General features: G+C 39.7%; 1 protein-coding gene across 2 annotated transcripts; it reads right to left on the bottom strand.

The window, feature by feature from the left end:
* Window positions 1-5,394: 5,394 nt before the first annotated feature.
* LOC101743962 (protein takeout) lies at window positions 5,395-25,147 on the bottom strand. 2 transcript variants are annotated; one of them, XM_004922952.4, is made up of 6 exons: window positions 24,946-25,147; window positions 16,369-16,511; window positions 14,847-14,941; window positions 8,364-8,497; window positions 7,271-7,420; window positions 5,395-5,603 (listed from the first exon to the last, which is right to left on the bottom strand). In XM_004922952.4, the coding sequence occupies exons 1-6, from the start codon at window positions 25,025-25,027 to the stop codon at window positions 5,449-5,451; spliced, it is 759 nt and encodes a 252-aa protein (XP_004923009.1). In that variant the 5' UTR covers window positions 25,028-25,147; the 3' UTR covers window positions 5,395-5,448. The 2 variants fall into 2 exon arrangements, with proteins under 2 accessions (XP_004923009.1, XP_062528695.1); XM_062672711.1 differs by lacking the exon at window positions 24,946-25,147 and adding an exon at window positions 16,807-18,846 and having other exon boundaries at window positions 16,369-16,533.
* Between the last annotated feature and the right edge of the window lie 1,533 nt (window positions 25,148-26,680).

Genomic DNA, 26,680 nt, shown 5'->3' with positions numbered 1-26,680 from the left:
AGCGGGGGCGGGACAACTGTTTTAGGCGCGGGCGCGGTTTTTGGGCGCGGCGGTGGGATTACGCGGCGGGCGGAGTCCGACTCCGGCGTTACGACTACCTGCGGTCGGGAGGCGGTCGCGGACTTGGTTTGCTTCGTCATGGAGCTCCGGGACTCCACGACGCGAGTACGCTTTTTACCGCGCGTTACAGTTACAGGACTCGAAGTCCATCTCCGATTCGGTATCGGAGCCTGAACTAGACGCTATTGAGGTCGCGACGGACGAAACTGACGTGATTGACGCAGGCGCGGGGGTAGCGGGGGCGGGAGCGTTAGACGCTACGGCGGCGGCGTGCGTACGTGCGCTTGAACACGGACCGGCGGCGGGGCACGCGAGGCATGCCTGCGAGGCATGTTTGGCGACGGCGGCGAGAGATGCGGGGGGAGAATATTTACCAAATGAGGCCCTATAGGCTTCGAATTCGGGCGCGATTGACGGATATTTTTCCCGAATGAAGTCGATGAAAAGTTTTTCCTCCATCTTTACGTGATTTTCGCCCGGGGGGGGCGGCCCCGGGACTTAAACACGCGCTCGCCTTGCGGCGAGGCCCCTGCGTCGGTAACACTAAATTGGCCGAAGCGATTCTAGGAATTTTAGAAATTTTAGTGAATAGAATAAATAGAATAGAATTAGAGTGAATAGAACCACTGCACAGTTCCCGGGCGGCAATGCCTTGCAATTAGGCGCAGGTACAAATTCCGAGAAACACTTGGGCCACAGATGTGCCACGAACAATGATCTATTATCACCGGTAGTCACTTCCGACAAAACAATGAGCACGTCCACGCGCGTCGGTTGCTCAAATCGGAATGAAGCAGACACCAATGGACACCAAGGAGATCCTTACGCGGAAGTGGCATTGGATTGGTCACACTCTGAGAAAGCCCGATACACACCTATCAAAGAGAGCACTGACCTGGAAAGTGTCTGGTAAAAGGAAGAGAGGCCGCCCCAGAACAACTTGGCGTCGCTCGGTGGAGCAGGAGCTAGGGGTCTTCGGCATGACGTGGGAGAAACTAGAACAGACTGCCCAAGACCGATACAAATGGAAAAATTTGATTCGAGCCCTACACCCCAGCAGAGGGTAATAGGAAAGCATGATGAAGTATAATTACAACGGCTGCCCCATCCTTCAAACCGAAACGCATTACTGCTTCACGGCAGAAATAGGCAGGGTGGTGGTACCCACCCGCGCGGACTCACAAGTGGTCCTACCACCAGTAATTACGCAAATTATAATTTGGCGGGTTTCATTTTTATTACACGAAGTTATTCCTTCACCGTGGAAGTCAATCGTGAATATTTGTTGAGTACGTATTTCATTAGAAAAATTGGTACCCGCCTGAGATTCGAACACCGGTGCATCGCTCAACACGAATGCACCGGACGTCTTATCCGTTAGGCCACGACGACTCACACACTCCGCACATTGTCCGACGATATTAGGGAACTCCTTAGAGCTAAGAACGCCTCGATACGCGCCTACGACAGGTATCCTACCGCGGAAAATCGTATTCGAATGCGTGCCCTACAACGCGACGTAAAGTCTCGCATCGCCGAAGTCCGAGATGCCAGATGGTCTGATTTCTTAGAAGGACTCGCGCCCTCCCAAAGGTCTTACTACCGCTTAGCTCGTACTCTCAAATCGGATACGGTAGTAACTATGCCCCCCCTCGTAGGCCCCTCAGGCCGACTCGCGGCGTTCGATGATGACGAAAAAGCAGAGCTGCTGGCCGATACATTGCAAACCCAGTGCACGCCCAGCACTCAATCCGTGGACCCTGTTCATGTAGAATTAGTAGACAGTGAGGTAGAACGCAGAGCCTCCTTGCCACCATCGGATGCGTTACCACCCGTCACCCCGATGGAAGTTAAAGACTTGATCAAAGACCTACGTCCTCGCAAGGCTCCCGGTTCCGACTGTATATCTAACCGCGTTATTAAACTTCTACCCGTCCAACTCATCGTGATGTTGGCATCTATTTTCAATGCCGCTATGGCGAACTGTATCTTTCCCGCGGTGTGGAAAGAAGCGGACGTTATCGGCATACATAAACCCGGTAAACCAAAAAATCATCCGACGAGCTACCGCCCGATTAGCCTCCTCATGTCTCTAGGCAAACTGTATGAGCGTCTGCTCTACAAACGCCTCAGAGACTTCGTCTCATCCAAGGGCATTCTTATCGATGAACAATTCGGATTCCGTACAAATCACTCATGCGTTCAACAGGTGCACCGCCTCACGGAGCACATTCTTGTGGGGCTTAATCGACCAAAACCGTTATACACGGGAGCTCTCTTCTTCGACGTCGCAAAAGCGTTCGACAAAGTCTGGCACAATGGTTTGATTTTCAAACTATTCAACATGGGCGTGCCGGATAGTCTCGTGCTCATCATACGGGACTTCTTGTCGAACCGCTCTTTTCGATATCGAGTCGAGGGAACCCGCTCCTCCCCACGACCTCTCACAGCTGGAGTCCCGCAAGGCTCTGTCCTCTCACCCCTCCTATTTAGCTTATTCGTCAACGATATTCCCCGGTCGCCGCCGACCCATTTAGCTTTATTCGCCGACGACACGACTGTTTACTATTCTAGTAGAAATAAGTCCCTAATCGCGAAGAAGCTTCAGAGCGCAGCCCTAGCCCTAGGACAGTGGTTCCGAAAATGGCGCATAGACATCAACCCAGCGAAAAGTACTGCGGTGCTATTTCAGAGGGGAAGCTCCACACGGATTTCCTCCCGGATTAGGAGGAGGAATCTCACACCCCCGATTACTCTCTTTAGACAACCCATACCCTGGGCCAGGAAGGTCAAGTACCTGGGCGTTACCCTGTATGCATCGATGACATTCCGCCCGCATATAAAATCAGTCCGTGACCGTGCCGCGTTTATTCTCGGTAGACTCTACCCCATGATCTGTAAGCGGAGTAAAATGTCCCTTCGGAACAAGGTGACACTTTACAAAACTTGCATAAGGCCCGTCATGACTTACGCGAGTGTGGTGTTCGCTCACGCGGCCCGCACACACATAGACACCCTCCAATCCCTACAATCCCGCTTTTGCAGGTTAGCTGTCGGGGCTCCGTGGTTCGTGAGGAACGTTGACCTACACGACGACCTGGGCCTCGAATCAATTCGGAAATACATGAAGTCAGCGTCGGAACGATACTTCGATAAGGCTATGCGTCATGATAATCGCCTTATCGTTGCCGCCGCTGACTACTCCCCGAATCCTGATCATGCAGGAGCCAGTCACCGTCGACGCCCTAGACACGTCCTTACGGATCCATCAGATCCAATAACCTTTGCATTAGATGCCTTCAGCTCTAATACTAGGGGCAGGCTTAGGGACCCCGGTAACCGTACTCGTCGAACTCGACAAAGAGGTCGACGTGCAACCTAACCCATGCATCAGCCCGCTGAGTTTCTCGCCGGATCTTCTCAGCGGGTCGCGATTCCGATCCGGTAGTAGATTCATTCGCGAAACAATTGCTCTTGAGTTGTTAGGTCTCCTTCGGAGGCGCTCGGGCAGTTGTTAGCAAATCCCACCCCTCTTGGCTGAGCCTTTGCTCGCCCACCTGTCCTGGTGAAACTGGAAAGGCCTTCGGGCCACCAGTAAACTTTCAATCATAAAAAAAATAAAAAAAAAAAAAAAAATAAAAAAAAAAAAAAAAATAAAAAAAAAAAAAAAAAAAAAAAAAAAACACTTCGCACACGGGGACGACGCGGCCTCGCCCACGGGTCCAATATCAATACCTGCCGTAAGTAATCTTCTGCAAATACACTACTATAAATTTATTTTAAAAAAATCATAGAAAATATAATGAAGCAATCCGAACCGGGTTCGGTCAAGGCGAACAGCACTTGACATAATAATATGATCGCCGGTATTGGCAATAGAGTCGGTGACTCGGTGTTCATTTGCGAAATTACTAAGCGTAGAAGATGGATTCGCATGTAATATAAATTCAACTACACATCGTTTTTTTTTGCATTAAAAGTGTAAAATTTCCAAAAATATTCGAAATTGAGTCAATATGCGGATTCATTTGGTATCTCACCAGTATTTTTCTTATAAATACTGTCAAAAGAGCGTAGTTTAGTTTAAGTTTTTTTTGAAGTGAAAACTTCTTTAGAATCGTTGTGATTTCAAACCGGATGCAACGGAAAAAACGACAGGTAAGAGACACAAATACAAAAATGTGTAGGATGAAGCCAGCAAAGAATGAGACAGAAATATACATACTATTTAATACAGCGCCATCTGTGAGATTTTTTAATACTAACGTGTGTATGAAAGCTCTTGTAGTGAATTTTAATTTAGGATTATACGTGAAATTAAAATATCAATTCACAGAGGGCGCTACCTTACAATTACTTACTAATGACAAAATTTTACATATACTTAAGACGTTTAGGATAATTGTATTTTAATTTTGGAAGGTTTCACTTCTACCACGTGTGAATTGCACACATTTTATTTTATTTATTTATTTGTTTACCTAAGTTTTGACTACTATAACAAAATTAATACAAAATTTTATCTTACTTTAAAAGACAGATAATGTAACTAGTAAAAAATAAAAAATAAATGTTGCAAAGATGATTAATATTAAAAATATCACATGTTAAACCTTTAAAACACTCTCCTGTAAAATTAGTAAGTTTTGAGATTATACAGTTTTAATGCGAGAAAACGACATGTGATTTCTTACTTTTATAATTATTAATTTTATCAAAACTATACATGTCTGTGTCTAAATAATTCGAGGAGTGAAACAATATTTGGTTTGAGCGACATTTTTGTAACTTCACAGCAGAGACATTTAAAGTTTAAAATTTGGAAAAATATTATAACAAAACAAAACTTCTTCAGTCATTTAAAAGAAGTAAACTTAATTGAAGTTCAATTAAAAACATCGAACTGTTGATGCTAACACCAAACAAAACGCACCGTTAATTACAAAGATAAATGTTGTGCATTAAAACGAAATGGGGCTTAAAAAAATAAATGGCCTTTCACCCCTTAACATAATTTACAAAATATGTTTTCCATCGTTTTAATAATCTTCAAAGAAAGTAGTAAAAGCACAACATAATTTGTTTTCCACCGTTTTAATTATGTTCAAAGAAAGACGTAAAAGCATTAATTCATTCGCGAAGCAGCTACTCTGGAGCTGTTAGGTCTCCTTCGGAGGCGCTCGGGTAGCTGTTAGCAAATCCCGCCCCTCCTGGCTGAGCCTTTGCTCGCCCACCTGTCCTGGTGAAACTGGAAAGGTCTCCGGGCCACCAGTAAACTTTCAATCATAAAAAAAAGCATTCAATAGTAATCGAACGTAAATAAAACATATCAAAAACGCCAATTCAAAATCTCATTTTATTATTCATTCGCCTTTAAACATTTTAAAATTAAGGTTTGGGCAGTAGTTCGTTGAATGGGAGGTCGTCGACCACTTTGTTGGATATATTTAGGAGCAGTTTTGAAACAGCCGCCTCCAGGAACGGCTTGAACGTATTGAAGAACTCTCCCTTGTTCTGATTGATTGCGTCATTGGCTGCATCACCTGTTGACGACAAATTTCAAATCAAAAGTATTTGGACATGAAATGCGCACAGAACATAAGCAGAGAAGACATTTTGGCGGGCCCGCTAAGAGCGAAATTGAGTGAATTGTTTATTTTGGTGTTGTGTGTTTGTTTATAATTAATTATTTTGTTAATATAGAGTCTATTCAGGCTTAAATGAGTAATAATAGTGTATAATAATTTTCCCACGACTGTGGGAAAATAAAACAAAACTCCAGGAGATAGATGGCTTCTCGTAAACAGTCTCAGTAAATAGTCACAGTTTTCTTGAGACTTTATTTAATATCATCTAATATCGTTTCGTATCCTTTGATCTCAACGGATGGAAACAAGATCATTTCAATCTGTTTCATACCATTCATCATATTTTTTACGCCTATGTAGGCAGACGTGCATACGACCCATCTGATGGTAAGTGGCTACCGTCGCTCATGGACGTCGGCAATGCTAGGGCCACAGCCAAGTCGATGCCTATCATATCTTATAACAGAATATGTGCCTAAATAATATTTTTAGGAGTGATTATATTTAATAATATTCTTTATAAATGAGATTTTTATAAACACGACACTGGTAACCATGGCATCGCAAGAAGCCGATAATCATGCTGAAAAAAATAAAAAGAAGAAGAAGCCTAATTCTACATCACGGGCCACGGTAGGTACTAGCACAAGGGCTTAAAGATAATACAAAGGGAATTTTGGTGCTTGGGACATCGCATGTAACCCACTCGGCCCCAAGTGTTGAATCGCTATCCGAGCTTTAAATATGGGAAGCGTGTAGTTCACTCACACAGTGAATTCGGTTTTGAAACAACCAGATCTTCGTCTTTGAAAACTCAGACTTCGAGAAAACTTCCAGAAGCTTTATGTCATAGACGGGTGAACGAACTCATGGTCCACCTGGTGTTAATTTGTTACCGGAGCATGTAGATACAGTTCGAATCCGCCAACCAAATTGGGACATCAAACCCTGTCTGCGTGATTCAGGCACCAGCTCAGTCGCATCATTCGATATGAGTACACTGGTCTTAACCTTAAGACCAGGAATATGTCGGTGGCGTTTACTATTCAACGTCTATGGGCCCTAGCGAACTATTTGTAATACATTGTCCTGTGAGCTCATGCCGCAGACCCGTTTTTTTCCCTACCTGTTCTAATAACCTCGAGGGGTTATACCAGATCCAGATAACTAATAGGTGAGCTCACGGGGCTCTAACCTGACGACGATACTAACACTATCCCTAGCAAGAACCGTACTTTGCAGAATCTACCACCGGATCAGAATCGCGACACACTGAGAAGATCCGGCGAGAAACTCAGCTTGCTGTGTCTGTGGGTTAATTTACTCGCCGAACCCTTCGTCGCAAGCGACGAATTCGACAAGAACAGTGACCGGTGCTTGAGGTACCTAAAAGCACCCTTAGTGGATCGGGAGGATCCGAAATGACGTGGGCCACAAGCCTATCGATTAATACAAGATATATTATAAATTATAGCAAGAAAGCTGATACGTATTCCCTATCCATAAAATCGCCCTACCAGTACATATGAGTTACTACCACTATTATCTGCTAATAGACAACAGCTACCAAGAGCTTCAGTTTAAAAGGTGCCAAAAACATGACGATTTTCGCAAGAACTTACCGAGAACTTTGTCGTTATTGAACAATCCATCAAATTTAACGTTATAATCTTTGATTCCGATCTTAGTATCAAGACTATTGAACTTAATGAATTCGAGACCGTCTTTCTGGTACTTCCCTCCTTTGAACACGAGTTCGGCGTCGCAGTTCACTAAAAAACAATGTAAACATTATCAGGATTTTTTTTATTGCTTAGGTGGGTGGACGAGCTCACAGCCCACCTGGTGTTAAGTGGTTACTGGAGCCCATAAACATCTACAACGTAAATGCGCCACCCACCTCGAGATATAAGTTCTAAGGTCTCAAGTGTAGTTACAACGGCTGCCCTACCCTTCAAACCGAAACGCATTATTGCTTCACGGCAGAAATAGGCAGAGCGGTGGTACCTACCCGCGCGGACTCACAAGAGGTCCTACCACCAGTGAAAGAATACAGAATGAAATGTGTTAATATCGCAGGGACTAAGCCTTGCGAGCTTGCGAACCTAATCTTAACCCATTGCGGTCCTAGTTAGCCCTAGCTAGTCCTAGACATGTAAGATTAAACTATATGTCCAATACGTGTGGACCGTGCAGCTCAAAGGTTAAATTATGTGGTCCATGGTCGATATTCACGTTCTGATGCCTATGGGCTCCGGTAACCCCTTGATGTCAGTGTGCTTAGTGCGAGTTTCTTAACGTTCTCGATAGCGTAAAAGTTAAGCCAATTTTGTATGCACTTGGAACAGCGCCCCCAGCGGCAAACGTACGTAAACGATCCCATTCCATACAAATATGAGCTAACTTTTACGCTATAGAGAACGTTAAAAAACTCGCGCTAAGCCCACAGATGTGCAGTGAGCTTTCGCTGTGTGTTGGTCACCTGGAATAGCACCAGCTTATCGCTTCTTCTGGGTGTCGTAAAAGACAACTAACTATTTCACCGGAGATTGGGTAAGAGCATTATCACATAACCACCGTGACGTTTATGGGCTCTATTATCCGCTTTACACCAGGTGAGTCGTAAAATTATTGATCCATATATGAAAAACAATATATATTCCTATTTAATGCACAATAAATTTATAATGTTAGTCTTAATGCGAAACTATTTACCGACGTCAGCAAGAAGATTTCCCTCTCCCTTGATGGGCACGACCAAGATCTGAGTGTCCAACTTGTATAATCCGTCGAAGTGCAACTTCGGGAAATTAACCTTGGCTTTCAATATCAAACTATCGAGATCCACACTAAAAATATAATTAAATTAGAAATTTGTGTGACTTGAATTTGGTTTTTAAAGATAAACTTCATGAGTCTTAGTTATCTTTGTGATTCGTGTAGTAAATGATTTCGCGGTAAGTTAGTTTTTTCTTAGTTCGATTAATTAGTTTTGCATTATATTTCCCAAAAATTAGAAGACATTTTCTTCCCTGACGAACATCTCAAGTATTCATTATTTCCATTTCATCAATTTTATATGAAGTTTACCACAACAATAAAAGTATTATAAAATATGTCTGACTGATTTCTTCTTCTTCTAGCCCTTATCCCTTAAGTAGGCTCGGCGCAGTATGTCCTCTTTTTCCACTCGGACCTATCATACGTCATGTCTGCACTCACTCCATTTTTTCTCTTACCTATTTGCTGGTAGCTTAAGGTGCTATTCTAGCTACGCCCGAACGGATAGGTGAGCTCACGGGCTCAACCCGAGAAAATTCGCTAACCCTAACCCTAGCAAGAGCCGTGCTTCGCTGAATCTACCACAGGATCGCAATCGCGACCCGCTGAGAAGATCCGGCGAGAAACTCATATTGGGACACTCTTTTTAACCGACTTTAAAAAAGGAGGAGGTTCTCAATTCGACTTTTTTATGTTTGTTACCTCATAACTTTTGACTGGGTGAATAAATTTTGATGATTCTTTTTTTATTAGAAAGCTGGTGCTTCCCGTGTGATCCTATTTTAATTTAGTCTGATAATGGTATCCGTGAGAAAACCATATAAATAAGTCTTAAATTTGCATTAAGTACGTGTGCGACAAATAGATGAATAACTCAATATCACGCCAACCGATTTCAATGATTATAGTTTTTAGTGTATGTTAATTTGTTTTGGAATATCTTTTTTTTTCTATTTGAAGTCGGTTTTTGTTAAAGCATGTCTATTTACAATTATCTCACATATCCTTTTTCACTCAGCCCTTCCATGTCATTTAGCACGCTGGCACGCTCCCAAAAGTACATTAAAGTCATTACTCATTTAAAAATAATTTAAAACAACGCCATCTCTTGCACCAGGCTTCAAATATTTGTACCCGAACTAACTTGACATTGACAAACTTCGATCAACAATAAATAATAACAAAATTAGAATTGTTTGCATGGTGACTCCTTTCATTAGGATGATCACACTTTTTTTATTAAAATCACCTAGGCATTAGAGTAAATCGGTATGATATCGGCTAACTAATAATACATAATATTACGGTTTTACATAACAATAAAACCGATATTATGTGCCGAGAAGGAAAACATACAGCATTGTATTATGAAGAAGCAGTGTGTACTTAGCTTAGATTCCTTGTCTATGTCCAACCATAGACCGTCAATTTAGTTCCATCTTTAGCCGCTAGGTGCTGCCAGCAAGTATAAAGGGAGCGCAGCCATCTTTGATCTTCATAGTCTTCACCAGGAAGAACTTCCTGCAATGCTGTATGTTTTCCTTCTCGGCACATAATATCGGTTTTATTGTTATGTAAAACCGTAATATTGATGTGCCTTTGGAAAACATACAGCATTGTATTATGAAGACGTGTTTGTTATCTGCTGGTGAAATTATTAAGCACAACGCTATGATGAAATAGGTAAAGCCATAATAAAATTATGAAGCGCAATGATAATGTTCATAATTTATATAATTATTAAATCGAAAAAACAGTTGTTAACTTCCACGTTAATTCAATAATTAAAAAATATTTATAAGTTTGTAATAAACATTTTATCTTGTATATACAAGAAAATGTATAAATTGTATAAATGATGTATATACATCATGTAGAAGTAAATGTGTTGAAAAAAAGAATCGTGAGGATCTTTACGAAGCTCTATTATTCGGCAATAATTATTGTAAACGTTTGGATGATTTGCAATTGCCTCTAGAAAGTATTTCGTCCATTGGTTCATTATCAATCCATCTCAGAGGCTACTGCTGATCTACCACTTCTTAGAGATGCGTTGATGCCATTACCTCGTAAGGTTGAACGAAGACCAGTTTCCAATTACAGTACGGGATGCCGCTTTTGTGACAACACACATAGTTAGAAAAAAGTCCTTACGAATCTTACCGGGCATGTCTTTAGTTTCATGTTTAGAAAGCACTTATGCATATTATTGACGAAAATGGATTTCAATTTTAGACCCAAAGACTGGTATCAGAAAGATGTTTTTCTCTGTTATCAAAGAAACTGTCTTTAGAAATGTTGAGCAAAGTAAGGTCATTAACTCTGCGTCCCGTAGCCAGCAACATGGTTGTTGGTGTCCTTCAAGCTACATTGAGGCGTGATGTGGTGGCTGGGTTTGAAGAAAACCAGTTTAGAACTATTCTCGGATCTCATGTGAATGGGACTACACTTAGTAAAATTGTAATAAGTAGTTGAATTTTGTTTAGCTATTCCGATGGCTTTTTTAAAATAGCAATTTTTATTAGAGAGCTTGAGAATGTTTGCTGTCCTACATGTATTTCGCCCACAGAAAGTCGACAGCGCTGCTTTATGATGCAGAAGGATTGTTTTGTAGGCAAAATTTTCTTTTTGGAAAAGAAGAAAGAATTTGGCAACATCTGCAGACTTAGGATCAATTTTAAAACTGTAGCACCATATGCACCATCTTCTAGTTGCTGGTAAGTATGCTGACAAAGTGGATTGACACCAGCTAATTTTCAACAAATCTTCTCCTGTTTAGACCAGTCATTATTTGTACAACCTCCCCCCCCCCCTTTCTAAGCTTTCAGGGTTAATGTTTAACCTGTGGAGGAGGCAGGTTTTGGATTTCGTGCGAGTTATCTAGCGTTCGGGATCTGAGGGCTTGGAAACCCAAATGCTTTCGCTCAGTCTGGGAACACTACCAGGTAGGTTCCCTAGACACTGTTGAAGTGAGTCAGTACTTTGGGGAGAAGGTTGAGAGGAGGAATTCTCCATGCTAGTTGCATCCTCTACAGTCTGCTGAAGGTATCCAATCTTGGTCGGCGAATGGGTTTATATCCGGATGACTCCACTTTCGAAAAACTTTTGTGGTCACTTGTGGTAAAAAGTGCCATTTCGCAGGTTGATTTCCTCGTGATAGCCTGTCGGCTACGATGTTATATCTCCCCGAGAGATAAGCTGACAGTTATCTTGAACTTATCGCTTAGGTTTAAAAATCGAAAGGTCAACGTTAGTGAAATACTTTCAGATTCATTTTGATTGTCACTACCATTGCAAATAGCTCTTTTGTGGGTGAGCCGTTTCTGTTGTTGAGCTGACCATAGACAGGACGTTAATATTTTGTCTAATTGTAACCCCTACCCATGTCCGAAGCTTCCGTTGCCAGGAAATGGTTGGTTTTGGGTCTCGGCAATGTTTGACATGTGGCTCCGCGTCAGCACTGCATTTGTAACCCCTACACATGTCCGAAGCTTCCGTTGCCAGGAAATGGTTGGTTTTGTGTATCGGCAATGTCTAACATGTGGCTTCGCGTCAGCACTGCATTTAATTGTTAACACATGCAGGATGGCCTGTTTTTTACCCCTTTTCTTGAAACTTCGCAAGAAAATTTGCAAGTTAGCATAGATTGATGTAATTCCGTCAGAGTTTGAGCTAGGATGTTGTTGAGTGGCCACTTCGTTTCTCGCAATTTTCCATCGAATCCCTAGACATGTCATCTCTTGAACCAGTGTACTAATTGATTTTTTGTAAGGCTGACTTGGCAGCCCAAATAATCCAAGAGCTTTACAGCTTATGTGGCCTGAAGACTCAACTTGGACTTCTTTTGATGGACCTGGTGGGATTTGCGTAGGTGGGATAACACTCAACATCCCTTTGCACGCAATGTTTCCGTGACCGAGCATGCTATGCAAGCAAAAAAGGTGTATTTGTCTTCATGGACCAAGAAAAAGTCGCGTAGGTAGGTTAACATTTGACTTCCCTATGTACGTAAGGTCTTCGCGACCGAGCATGCTATGGGAGCAAAAACGTTTATTTGTCTTGGTGAAACAAGATCATGTCGTGTAAGTAAGCTAGCACTTCGATTTTGCACGCAATGCCTCCGCGACCGAGCATGCTGTGGAAGCAAAAAGGTGTATTTGTCTTCAAGGACCAAGAGAAAGTCGCGTAGGTACGTTAACATTTGACTTCCCTATGTACGCAAGGTCTCCGCGACCGAGCATGCTATGGGAACAAAAACGTTTATTTGTCTTGGTGAAACAAGATTAAGTCGTGTAGGTAAGCTAGCACTCGACTTTGCACGCAATATCTCCGCGACCGAGCGACCGAGCGACCGAGCACCCTATATAATGGAAATTGACATGCCAGCCCAGATAATCCAAAACCTTCACAGCTTCTGCAGCCTGAAGTTTCAACTTGGATTTGTTTTGGTCGACCAAAAGGAAGTCGTCTAGGTAGACTAGCACTCGAGTTCCTTTTGCACGCAAGGTCTCTGCGACCCAGCATGTTATGGAAGCAAAAAAGGTTAATCCAAAAGCTTCACAGCTTCTGCAGCCTGAAGTTTCAACTTGGATTTGTCTTGGTCGACCAAAAAGGAAGTCGTCTAGTAGACACTAGCACTCGAGTTCCCTTTGCACGCAAGGTCTCTGCGACCCGCATGTTATAGAAGCAAAAAGGTGTGGCTCTGAAGCCAGACCGAAGGGTAGGCATGTCATTTCATACTAACTCATAAGAAGGTACCGATTCCTTCCTGGAGGTACTGATACTGGTACCTTGGTACTGATCCTCAAGAAGTATCGACGAAATTTTGCGACTGATACTAGAAAAATATTCCTGAGAAATGTTCAATTTTATAATCCAGTCCCCTGGGTGGAGAAAGTTTGGTACCGAGGTGTCCGAAAACAGGTGTTTTATCTTTACGACCTTGTTCAACTCTCGAAAATCGAAAATTGGACGCATTGATCCGTCGCTTTTCTTCCGCAGAAAAAGCATTTTTACGGTATTTGGTAATCATACATGGTTTACAAATTATTACAATTTTGGTGGCACTCGGTGCCTCCCGTCGGTGTCTTCAATTGCCCCCCTCTGGATTGTGCCAGATGTTACAGACTATGATTGTTTATAATGTTTGGCTTACCTTTTGTACGAGATCGTGACAAATAGGATTGTAGCCCTCCGAGGGACTGAATAGATTTCAATTTACTATTATCAAACAAAAATTCCTCAATGAGTGGTGCGTTGGCAACAGGATACTTTGTTAGAGACCACGGAAATTAAACTTTGACGTGTTATTTCTATACATACGGCCCTTTTTTCCGCATACAATTTAAAACGCTTTTTACGGGTAACTTGTACGACGGAGACGATTTGTCAAAGTTTTCAGTAATTATGTTACAAAGATTATTAGTTTAAATCTGTTGTGTTTTTGTCAAAATTTCCGTATTGACGAGATCAATTTGTTTACAACATTTTTCGTTACATTCAATTGTTACACACAGTTGATGCATTATTAGATTTACAACGTCACTGACCTGGTGGGATAACGAGCCGATTCGAAGATCGACCGTTACCTTTGAATCCCGTCGTTTCTTACGCAGAGACTCCTTTTGTTCTTTTTCGCTTGACGAGCTGTTCGAACGCGAGGCGTCTCCATCGCGTCTCGCCTGGACATCTTCCCTCTCGGAAATTATGGAGCTTGACTCAACATCACCTCCAACAGATGACGCGTGATTCATGGCGTCCGATGATAGGATTGGTAAATAATACTCGTAATGATTGCAAAATAACACTCATAGAAACACAAAATAAATATTTTTTGCAATTAATAAGAAGTCGAATAAATATTTGTGGACTTGCGACTTCACAGTACGAAAGTACACAACGCTATGAAGATCAAAGATGGCTGCGCTCCCTTTATACTTGCTGGCAGCACCTAGCGGCTAAAGATGGAACTAAATTGACGGTCTATGGTTGGACATAGACAAGGAATCTAAGCTAAGTACACACTGCTTCTTCATAATACAATGCTGTATGTTTTCCAAAGGCACATCAATATCCAGTAATATTATCATACGCTATGAAAAATGCGCCATCATGTAGTCGAGATTTTAATTGCTTTAAATTATCACCATCAGGTATGTTCGTCTACCTATACGGCAGTAAAAAATAAAATAAAAACACAGTTAATCTGCCCACAAACCGAAGTCCATCATTATTCCAAATCAGCAGCATTGAACTAATACAATAATAACTAAATATTTGACAGTAAAATTAAAACAAAAAACCCTTCTACTAATATCCATCCTAATTCAATCTGCTTATTCATTAGAAGATTTATTATTAAAATTGATCACTCAATCGTTATTATTTTTCTGAATACTAAAACGTAAAATAACTCACTTCAATTTATTAATATGAAAATCACCAGCCCCCGTGACCTTGATATTTTTTCCAGTAGCTTGAAGCGGCACACGATCTTTACTGGAAGCCACCACCTTCAAATCAAATTTCTAATGAAAACATCGTAACAATAATATCAAACAGAATGCCACGGAACCATTTTCAAAGCCAAAACGACAATTAACCACTGTCGCAAACTCTATTTATTTGGCTAAACTCAACGTTAATCACCTACATAATTAGGTACGTAAGTTTAAACTCTGAAATACGGTAACCTGAAAGTGTATCTTTAGCTTAAAGGACTTTGTTTCCAAGCCAGTAAAATTTATGAAAAAAAGGAAAAGTGTCGCCTTCGAAATCGTATTGTTAATTATTTTTATGGTAACATAATATATTTCGCTCTTTTATATAATGGTATGTTTTATTCAAATTGTAAAAACAATCGTTACTAGCAGTAACTTACTGCCGAATGACAATCGTCACGTCACTACGTCCCAAGCTAACAAAAGCATGTTATAAGCGCCTTACCATTATTTTTTCCTAAAAAGACTTTTTAGCGCCATCAGGCGATTAATCCTCACCTTCATTACCGACATAAAATACTTTTCGGTAACAGTTAACAAAAAAAGATACATCGTGTAATCTTATCATGTTTTTTCTTCATATTTTTTTAAAACATTATTTAAAAGTAAAACTTCATGAGACTACAAACTCTAAAGAAAAACGCCTGATACATTATTTTTTTCCATCGAAGCCAATTGAAAGAATCACGTAAAAAAAACAAAACAAAAAGGTGAATGTGTCACGGTTTTAACTCGTGTTGCGCGAAGTAAAACTTCTTTAGGCGCGTTGACAGTAAAATTTAACTTGCAACCGATTATTTACGGTTAGAGGGAAGAGATACAATTTAGGAAGAGCGAGAGTGAAAAAATAAGCAGTGCGTCTCGCGAACCACTCGGCCGTGGATAGAGGGAAAGGACAAAGCAAGCTAGGTCGTTTCTCTTAAAAAAAATCTGTTTACGGGCGTCAGCCACTAGGTGGCTTGTTATTAGTTTCTCATTAGCCTTGTAGATGGCAGTAACCTATTAACAATCTTATATTTTATTTTTAATGAAGGATTAAAAAAAATGTATTCATTTTTCTAGATATAATTTAAAATATGTATAAGTGGTGAAGATGTTTCTTTTCTACACAGCATTCCCTGTTACAAGAGAAATTTGATTTAAGGATGAAAAATGAAGAAAACCACAATACTACACACCGCAAAAGAAGTTTCACTTCTTTCATGTGCACCAAGTTGCACGCGAACCATTTTTTTTGTTATGTTATTTTATTATACAGTGACTGAACGAATGACTGAATGAATACATGACGAATGATTTCGAAATTAGTACGAGATATCATAACTATAACTTAATAGAATTTCTGTGAGAGCCACTTGTAATATAAATAAATCTTTTGACTCCTAACATGTAAAACTATACTTATATATCAAAACATGCATCGGAACCTTGTACATTACCTCGGGAATGATGAAGGGTTCTAACGGTGGAACGTCCAGTTCGGGGATGCCTTCGGCTAATTTAGGTTTTAGCGCCTCAATAGATTTCTGCACGCATTCGCTGATTGTATTCGGATCATGTTTGCAAATTTGTATGTAGCCGGCTAGAAAGAAAAAAAAAACATTCTGTGAATAACAATTAGGCAGTATGTTTATGAGAACAATCTAATTAATTTGGCCCGTGTGAAACAGAACACGCCTAAATCTAAAGACAGGTCTTAGAACAAAAAGTTTTTAATGCAAGGAGTTTTAATGCGATTTAAAACCTCATTTATCATCACCGAATTGGAACGATTTTTTTTAAATTACAAACTTCGACGTTCGGAATAAATTGTCAAAACATAAAGACAGATCTCTCTAATATATTAAGTGTATAATCTATGGACAGATCGTTTTAACTGTAGTTTTTGACTCGCAACTACATAAAAGTACATACATATTATTATAAAAGAAGGAAAAAACAAAATAGAATAAGAATAATAATTTAAAAAAAAAAACGAAGCCACCGTCTTTTGAAAGCAAACAATTATAATGAAATTAATGAACGAGAATGACTTATAAATTACAAGAGGCATTGATTATCGTCACATAACCTATAACTAAACAATTAATAGGGTTGTGAAATGAAAACAACTTAGGCGATACGCGAATGACGATCATTTTGTATTTATATCCAAATTTCAAGTGTTTCATGATAGGATTCTCGAGTAGCTGGGTTAACCCTCTCACTATACCGTGTTCCATAACCAATGGTCATTTCGACAAGACTCGGCACAAGGTCGTAAAGTTCTATCCACACAAGCGCGGCTGGAAAGTAAGCTTTGTCACTTCAACAGACATTAAAAGTGGGTGTCGTGTAGTCCCGACTTAATCCGTTTGGTTGTGCCTCTTGATGTCTTTTCCTCCTCCTTCTCCAATTGATCAATCGTTGCTGAGCATTTCGATGCGTCCACCTGAGACCTTTTTTGTTATTTGTAGGCACTTATATCGTCCAGTGGCATAGTGAAGTGCGTTGCTTAGTCACATGTCCAGATGATCGGACACTTGATCACGCCATCTTTTATAGCTTCGACCTCTGGATCGTCTTCCATCCACGTTACCAGTCATTACGAGTCTCTTGATATCTTATAGACATGCTCTAAACGCCAAGATAATTTAGATACCCTAAAACATTCCGTATTAGTATAGCGGCGAAATGTCCTATAAATCAAAAGTCCGTTTTTCAATCTAGCCACAATGCTTCATAGAATATACTAAGGCCAACGGAGATAGATCATTTTTAAGTATTCATATATCTTGATATTAGATTAGTGTAATAACTAAAGCATAGCGTAAGTAATAAATGTAACATGTAATAGAATAAAAAAACCAAGTTTTCCTTATAACAATGTTTATGCCGAGACTAAGTATTATTATGTGCTTTGCATTAAAAATAAACAGAGATCAATTTGATGTCTTTAACAGATGTTTTCCGCCATATTTTATTTCATACAAACTTTTTCCTGGAAATGTTAGGCCTTGCTATATTCAAATAACCCAAACGATTTTGACATTGCCCCTGTAGGCAGACGAGCATACGGCCCACTTAATGGTGAGTGGCTACCGGCGCTAATGGATGTCAGCAATGCCGGGGACTACCACTGAAAGCTCTCCACAAGCCTCTTTTGATGATGGAAAGTTTAATTACAAGACATTTTCAAAAATTGAATGCCGTTCTGTTTACTCAACAAAAGATAAACAAAGAGAACTATAAAGTTTTAAACAAGATTTCTTCACGTATATGAATTCAAGCAAGATATACGTCACTACCGTATCTCTAAAAAAGAAATAGCTGCCAAAAATCATCCACTTGAAACAAAAAAGTTTCTGAGTAACTATTGAGTATAATTCAATAATTATCAATAATTACACAAATTAACTCATCCAATTATTACATTACAACTACATATATGCATAATTAAGATGTTAATTTTAATGGGTAATTAATGCTACAGTTTTTGCGAAAATCTTAAATTCTAATTCGCACAAAATATATTTAATTGCTTTAAAAAAAACATACGGAATTCATAAAGCTGACATAACAAAAAAAATACTGCTTGTATACTAAAATTTCCTATTCATGTGCACGTACTGACTGAAGACTGCTTAACCCCATACCGCTGTGAAATAATAGTTTAGTCAGTCTTGTGGGCCACAGAAATCACCGCTATATTCAAGCTATGAACGAATATATTTGTTTCCTACGCATTCCTAATGCGTCCTAACACAGGTATTATTTGTCTAAAAGGAGGCTTCAGTAATTGATAAGGAGCTTTTATGTGGATCAATAAACATTTTTTTCATTATATTTTCATTTTCATTTTTTTAATCCGAGGAAACTTGTTGGTTTGGCAGTTTGGTTAGTGTTTCCTTCAGCTTTTATAAAACAGTAGACATAATTATAACTGCCTTTACGGCTTGGTCTAGCGTTTTTTATTGTCACTTTATTATTCCCGTAGTTTCCGATTTATAGTTTTCGTGGTCACGGATGACTAAGGCGTCATTCGTGACATGTGAATACTCGAGAAACCCCATCCTTTTTTAAGGCGATTCCGACTTCCCTGTTTACCGTGAGTGTTGCTCGTATTGTATTTTCTTTAAATACCGCAGTTCGGTGCCCGTAACCTCAAGCACCGGTCATCATTCTTGTCGAGCCCGTCGCTTGCGACGAAGGGCTCGGCGAGTAAATGAATCCACAAACACAGCTCACTGAGTTTCTCGCCGGATCTTCTCAGTGGATCGCGTTTCCGATCCGGTGGTAGACTCTGCGAAGCACGGCTCATGCTAGAGTTTGTGTTAGCAACGTCGTCAGGTTTAAGCCCCGTGAGCTCACCTATTAATTAAGGTTACGCTGAAATAGCCTCTTAAGGCTATCAGCTTAGGTAGCAAAAAAAAAGGTGCCCGTAAAAAGTTAAGTAAATTTGGAAGTTAGATTAAAAAATGTCGTAGCTCGATACCGAGATTACATCTGTATCTATTTTTCTTTTTCTTCTTCTTCATCGTTCCCTCACTGCTGAGGATTGCAACCACATGTGACTTTCCTCCACAGTGTTCGATCACGGGTGGCATGGACTGTATGGTATAGACTACCACCAACCACTTCCTTAAACAGATCCGACCATCTGGCTGGTGTTCTACCCACGGCGCGCTTGCCTATATACGACCCTAAATTCTGAGCTTCTCTAATTCATGTCTGGGAGACCACATGATGTGTCCGAAGAAGCTCATAACACGCTCCCGGCAGGTTGCAGAGAGCCTTTTTTGGATTAGCTCTATTAAAATAGACTCGTTAGTTCTCATGTCAGTTCATGGTATTTGGAGCATCCTCCGGCACACCCACATTTCAAAGGCATCGATCTTTTTGTCATCGCGACTTTTCATGCACCTTGTCTCCGCTTCGCAGTGGAATATGGGAACGACCAGTCACTCTCAACTAACCTCTCCAAAACTTTAATAAAGCTTAAGTTGCATTTCAGCTTCTAAATCCATGAATAAATGTACAGAAATAACAATCAGTTGGATAGATTATCGAAACAGCAATGAATCGTTTAAGAAAAACGGTGAAGCAACATTTACAGAATATCCTTAAGACGCGTGTTGATTTGATGATCTCCATTAGGTATATATACCTACGAAATTAATAGTTTAACCTTCAAAAATATATTAATTAAATCTATTCAATTACCTGTCTTATTATTAATCTGCTCGATACGGTTCGTTTTACAGGTTAAATTTAATAATTTAATTAACGAAGAAACGATAGACAAGGCAGGTAGCTTAAAAAATCATACAATTCGTATAAAAATCGGTTTATAATCAACATGACTGTCAAATATTAAAATTGCACTAACTGTCGTATATATAATATAATAATATAATATTGATTCAAAAAACATCAAATATAGTAGTTCTCTGCGACTACGAAAACAATAAAACATTTAAAACAACACTAAATAATAAAACAACAGTAAATAATAAACAAAAGATTAAACCTTAAAAACAGTTTTAATTCAATATTATATTACTGCGTCACCAGTTTTAACTTCCTAGTAAAGAAAAATCTAATTCGGGTACTTTCCACGGAACAACTTTTTGTTTAACAACAACAAAATACGTCATCACTACTAATTAAATTATGTTAATTAAAACAAACAAAAAAACAACAAATATACGCACGGGTAGTTTAAATGTGTCACTAATTATTTATCTGTATAATGCAGTCCATTAATAATTTTAATCAGAATGTTGAAGACAATATTTGTCTTAAATTAAAGCTAGAGTTAAATTCATTAAAACGCCAATGACATGACCTAAATTATTCTTGGAGACACTATCTTCGTTCTAATAGCCCAAGAGCCCGCGACAGCCAGACCTTCGTTATTTTATAAAAGCTGAAAGTTTCTCTGTGTATGTCTCCAACACAGGTAAGAACGACCCGCGATTATAGAGTTCCGATTGTGGTTACTTGGGCAGGTAACAGGCAGTAAAGGTATATAAAATAGTACCTTAAATTCGTTAAAGTATAAAGGTTTTTTTTTTAATATTTAGTCCAGAATATCTTTAGAAATCATGATATCCGTTGCCGGACACTTTTTCCAGTTGTTACCCCCTGCCAGACACCCTTAAACTTTAATAAATTTTAATTATACTTTCGTTATACTATAAAAGCCAAATTTTATATATGTTACTTAGGGACTTATAAAAATATGTTACCCCAATAGCCGGACAGTTTTAATGGTTCTTACATCTTGCCAGACACATTGAGAGCCCGCTGTAGGTGCGAGCGCGAGGTAGCAACTGTTCAAGCGGGTGTGAGCGAGATAGAGTGCTTAGTCTATTGTGATCTTTTTTTTATTGGATATCTTCCAATAAAAAAATTATTTTATTACGTTCATAGCAATATTATAGAAAATAAAAAAGGTTATTTTAATATTATAAAGTACAAACAAAATATTACATGTCAAAGAAAAATATTTAATCGTTCTTATAATTTTCCTCATTGTCGTCGATATTGAACTATCGAGTCGGCCTGAGGGGCCTACGAGGGGGGGCATAGCTACTACCGTATCCGATTTGAGAGTACGAGCTAAGCGGTAGTAAGAGGGCGCGAGTCCTAGGGCGCCGGTAGTAAGAGGGCTTTGAGAGGGCGCGAGTCCTTCTAAGAAATCAGACCATCTGGCATCTCGGACTTCGGCGATGCGAGACTTTACGTCGCGTTGTAGGGCACGCATTCGAGTACGATTTTCCACTGTAGGATACCTATCGTAGGCGCGGATCGAAGCGTTCTTAGCTCTAAGGAGTTCCCTAATATCGTCGGGCAATTTGAAGCGGTGAAGGAAGTCCTCCGCCACAACTTGCTTCGATGACCTATCTAATGTCGAGGTGATGTGTGACGTTACGATGTCTATGGCTTCAGCGGTATCCTGAGGAGACGGGGTAGAGTCCGGGCTAAACGGGAGCGATGGTGGATCAGATTCAGCCAGGCTAATGCCCAGCGTGTGCCAATCCACCACAGTCCTCGTGACGGGAACGGAATCGGGAGCGCGACCGAGCTTCATAATGACGGGGCGGTGGTCTGAATCTAACTCTAAAACTACTTCGATCGAGTGTAAGCGCAGAGTTACGTTTTTTAATAACGCTATGTCGAGTATATCCGGGCGATGCGCGATATTTAGCGGGTAGTGTCGGGGTTAGCGGAGCGATGATATCGAAGGCGAGATCATCGACTAACGCGTCGAGCCGCCTGCCATTAGGGGTTGTGGTGTGTGAGTTCCACCTGATGTGTTTACAATTTAGGTCGCCCGCCAGAATGACAGAGCTTCCCATGCCGAGTAGCGCCTCGATATCACTGCTTAGAACGGATAAATCCTATAAACGACAGCTGATGTGCAGTAAAAGATCACAATAGACTAAGCACTCTATCTCGCTCACACCCGCTTGAACAGTTGCTACCTCGCGCTCGCACCTACAGCGGGCTCTCAATGTGTCTGGCAAGATGTAAGAACCATTAAAACTGTCCGGCTATTGGGGTAACATATTTTTATAACTCCCTAAGTAACATATATAAAATTTAGCTTTTATAGTATAACGAAAGTATAATTAAAATTTATTAAAGTTTAAGGGTGTCTGGCAGGGGGTAACAACTGGAAAAAGTGTCCGGCAACGGATATCGTGATTTCTAAAGATATTCTGGAGTAAATATTAAAAAAAAAAACCTTTATACTTTAACGAATTTAAGGTACTATTTTATATACCTTTACTGCCTGTTACCTGCCCAAGTAACCACAATCGGAACTCTATAATCGCGGGTCGTTCTTACCTGTGTTGGAGACATACACAGATAAACTTTCAGCTTTTATAAATTAACGAAGGTCTGGCTGTCGCGGGCTCTTGCTCTATAATGGAAGTCCGTGAGCCAGAATTAAAAAATAAACAATTATGGTGGTAAATTTTGAGTCCGCATATATACCACGATTACGGTTCATCGATTTTCGGTACGAAGAATGGAACAGCCGCCTAGTCGGTATGCATTATAATTGATATACATCAATATATTGCATATATCTTGATATCTCAGGGATTTAAATTACCCTATTCAGACTGTGATGACTACGGACTCCGATTATTAAAAACCAGAGTTGTAAATTAATCCACTCATAAACAAAAATAAAAAAAAAAACAAGTCTAAATGTGTGTCTAAGTGTTCGATAAACACAAAATGAATTTATATCATAACCTGTAAGTTATTTAATTCGAGACAGTCATTAACTTCTTTTTTTATCTATTTGTGTACCAACAAAAAGATATCGAACAAAAAAATAAAATCGACTTCTACAAAATAAAATTAGAAATAAAATTAATTTTTTTTTTTTTTTTTTTTATTGCTTAGATGAGTGGACTAGCTCACAGCCCACTTGGTGTTAAGTGGTTACTGGAGCCCATAGACATCTACAACGTAAATGCGCCACCCATCTTGAATGCGCCACCCATCTTGAATGCGCCACCCATCTTGAATCTTAATGTAGTCGAAGTCAATTATGCAGTGCATTATTAAGGGTAACTCACAAACTAATTGTCAGATCTTAATAAAATTTAAATGGTCGCTGGCAAAAACATCTGAAGTACCGGTTTCCAAACAAAAAAGAATTCTCAAAAACACGCATAAAAGAAAGACACAGGCGAATTGAGAATTTCCTTTTTTTTTAAGTCAATTAAAAGACACGATCAATTTATTAAGGACAACAAGATTATTACAAATACATACATATTTTACAAACCAAAAACCACATATTTACCAATAAAATATGTTATCTATATATATAAAAATGAATTGCTGTTCGTTAGTCTCGCTAAAACTCGAGAACGGCTGGACCAATTTAGCTAATTTTGATCTTGAATTATTTGTGGAAGTCCAGAGAAGGTTTAAAAGGTAGGTAGATAAATATGAAAATGCTCGGAATTAAATAAAAATAAAAAAAAATCCTTTGGTGTGTCCCCCGTCGGACGGATTCCTTTTGTTTGTTTAAGTTTATTTTATACAAAAGTTTAGGTCTTGGTACTACGAAGCCTGCCGGGTCAGCTAGTAATACAACAATAGTTTGCGTAATAATATTTTCTTGGCGTCTAAACATGATTAATTTAGATTAACTGTAATATTATGGTGATTACTTTCAAGACATTATTAACAAGGCATTACGACCTATTAATATTTAACAGACTTATCAATCGATTGATGTTATTTAGGAGAAGTGCTTGTGTTCTGTTCACACATTGTAGACTGATTTGTTTTTTAAAAACATTGATTAAGTTCCTAACACAATAACCTTTTTTTTTAACGCTGGGGAATCCATTTACGGATACAGGGTCGAGGGGGGTGACAGACAGGGTTATGTCGGACTCCGGCGCTTCCAGAGAACAAGAAAGAGAAGAAGAAGAAGAAAAATACCCGATTTATTTCGTCAATAACTATAAACGCAGCATTAAAAAGTTAAATGTAGCGCATTTATTTAAAAACAATATTGTTTTTCGTCAAGTAAAGTTATACACAGAAATGTAGGTACATACTATCCGTATGTTTGATCATTTTGTTCATGTAATAATAGTAATCTTTACATTAATACGCAAAAAAAACTATTACCATTCTTCTACTTTCTTTTTAAATAGATTTTCTATTTTTGTGTAATAGCTATTGAGGAGCTCTACTGTTTGTTATCAATAAAGAATATGAATAACCAAATAGAACAAGACAATGTTAAAATTTAAAATGAATCGAAATTTTAACGCGTCAATAATTTTGATTGAATTTCGTATATACGTATAAAAAATACACTCATTGAAGAAACCGTAACTTAATATTATTATTTTTTTATAAACTATTCAACCTAATCATACAAAAATAGGATAACTGAGATATAAAATAATTTTACGTCAAAATACACTATTAAATTTGAGCAACATACAAAATCACTATTCGACTAACGTATAAAAAAAAGAACTTACGGATCTGTTTCTTCGATTGACCGCTCCCGACCACACATAATACGAGAAAGGATGGTAACAAAAAATTTTGAACAGAAATCATCTTCGTGTTCCCTTGTAGTAAACAGCGGTGCAGACTGCGAGGAACTGCTGTGACGCGAGGATCTATAGTAGTTTTATACTCAGCCTGCGTCCTGTATGCGCGTATTCAAGGTGATGATTCTCTCGCGTGGTGATCATCAAAAAAACTACGGAAAACATTATAATAAATTGGGTTCCTCTCGCTTTTTTTCTTTTTCTTTTTCCTACCTAAGCTGAGAGCTTTGAGAGGCTATTTCAGCGTAACCTTAACTAGTAGGTGAGCTCACGTGGCTCAAACCTGATGACGTTGCTAACACGAACCCTAGCAAGAGCCGTGCTTCGCAGAATCTACGACTAGATCGGAAACGCGACCCACAGAGAAGATCCGACGAGAAACTCAGTGGGCTTTCCTCTCGCAATAACCAAGCAACAGCGGAACTGACTTGAAATTTGGAGATTGTATAAGATAATTTGATTTATTCCAACAACGTTCTGGACATCCGAGGGCTTGACAGCCTCGTGACCTTTTTTTTATTGCTTATATGGGTGGACGCGCTCGCAGCCCACCTTGTGTTAAGTGGTTACTGGAGCCCATAGACATCTACAACGTAAATACGCCACCCACCTTGAGATATAAGTTCTAAGGTCTTAAGTATAGTTAACACGGCTGCCGCACCCTTGAAACTCAAACGCATTACTGCTTCAGGGCAGAAATAGGCGGGTTGGTAATTGCTACCCGTGCTTGCTCAGAAAACGCCCTACCATCATTAATGTGGCCTCCTACCACCAATAATTACCCTTTTGCTTCGTATTTTTCATTTTGTTCGTTACAAATCTCCAGCAATACCGTAAATCAATTTGACTACGGTATCAGGAGCCACGTTTTTCCAACCAAGGACTGAACGTGAATAAATAATAAAGGCTGATGTCCATGTCCAACAGTAGACATCACTGCGCTGATGATGATGAAGACGAGATTAAAGAGAACTTAGGGGTAGGGTGCGGCTTGACGACGACCAACGGACCTTGGGCAACAATACCGCAAGATGTAAATTCGAATGTCTTCGAATAAGAATCAGTGTCCAAATAACGTCATTACGGAACCTCCCGATCCATTAACGGTGCTTTTAGGTACCTCAAGCACCGGTCACCGTCTTCGTCGAACCCGTCGCTTGCGACGAAGGGCTCGACGAGCGAATTAACCCATAGACACAGCTCACTGAGTTTCTCGTCGGATCTTCTCAGTGGGTTGCGTTTTCGGTCTGGTGGTAGATTCTGCAAAGCACTGCTCTTCCTAGGGCCAGTGTTAGCAACACTCCGGTTTCAGCCCCGTGAGCTCACCTACACGTCAAGGAGAAGCTGAAATAGCCCCTCAAGGCTATCAGCATAGGTAGAAAAAAAAGTATCCAAACACGAGTTCAAATTCTTAATTATATAGGAACAACAAGAAAAGAATGTTGAGCTTTGGCCTAAAACAGACAGGACAGTGTTACTCACCCATCCGCATAAATCATAAAAAAGATTATATCCTAAAAACATGAAAAAAACGCTTATTATAATTATAATAATTATTTTTTACTCAACTCTTATTAACCCTGAAAATTGTGTTACTATCTAAAGTGACTCGTCTTTGTTCCAATTATTTTCCTACGCATTGTTAGTACTCAAAAAAAAG

The sequence above is a fragment of the Bombyx mori genome, chromosome 15 (assembly GCF_030269925.1).
Source record: "Bombyx mori chromosome 15, ASM3026992v2".
NCBI lineage: Eukaryota > Metazoa > Arthropoda > Insecta > Lepidoptera > Bombycidae > Bombyx > Bombyx mori.
Note: the sequence above shows the minus strand (reverse complement) of the source record. Positions and strands in the feature narration are given on the sequence as shown.

What these genes read in the sequence shown, in the direction of transcription:
- LOC101743962 (XM_004922952.4), bottom strand. Translation starts at nt 25,027, where the DNA reads ATGATTTCTGTTCAAAATTTTTTGTTACCATCCTTTCTCGTATTATGT. An exon ending in TCAATCGAAGAAACAGATCC is followed by an intron (nt 16,512 to 24,945) that starts GTAAGTTCTTTT and finishes TTTTCTTTCTAG; the next exon opens with CCGGCTACATACAAATTTGC. An exon ending in TTTCATATTAATAAATTGAA is followed by an intron (nt 8,498 to 14,846) that starts GTGAGTTATTTT and finishes TTATATTTTTAG; the next exon opens with TGTGGATCTCGATAGTTTGA.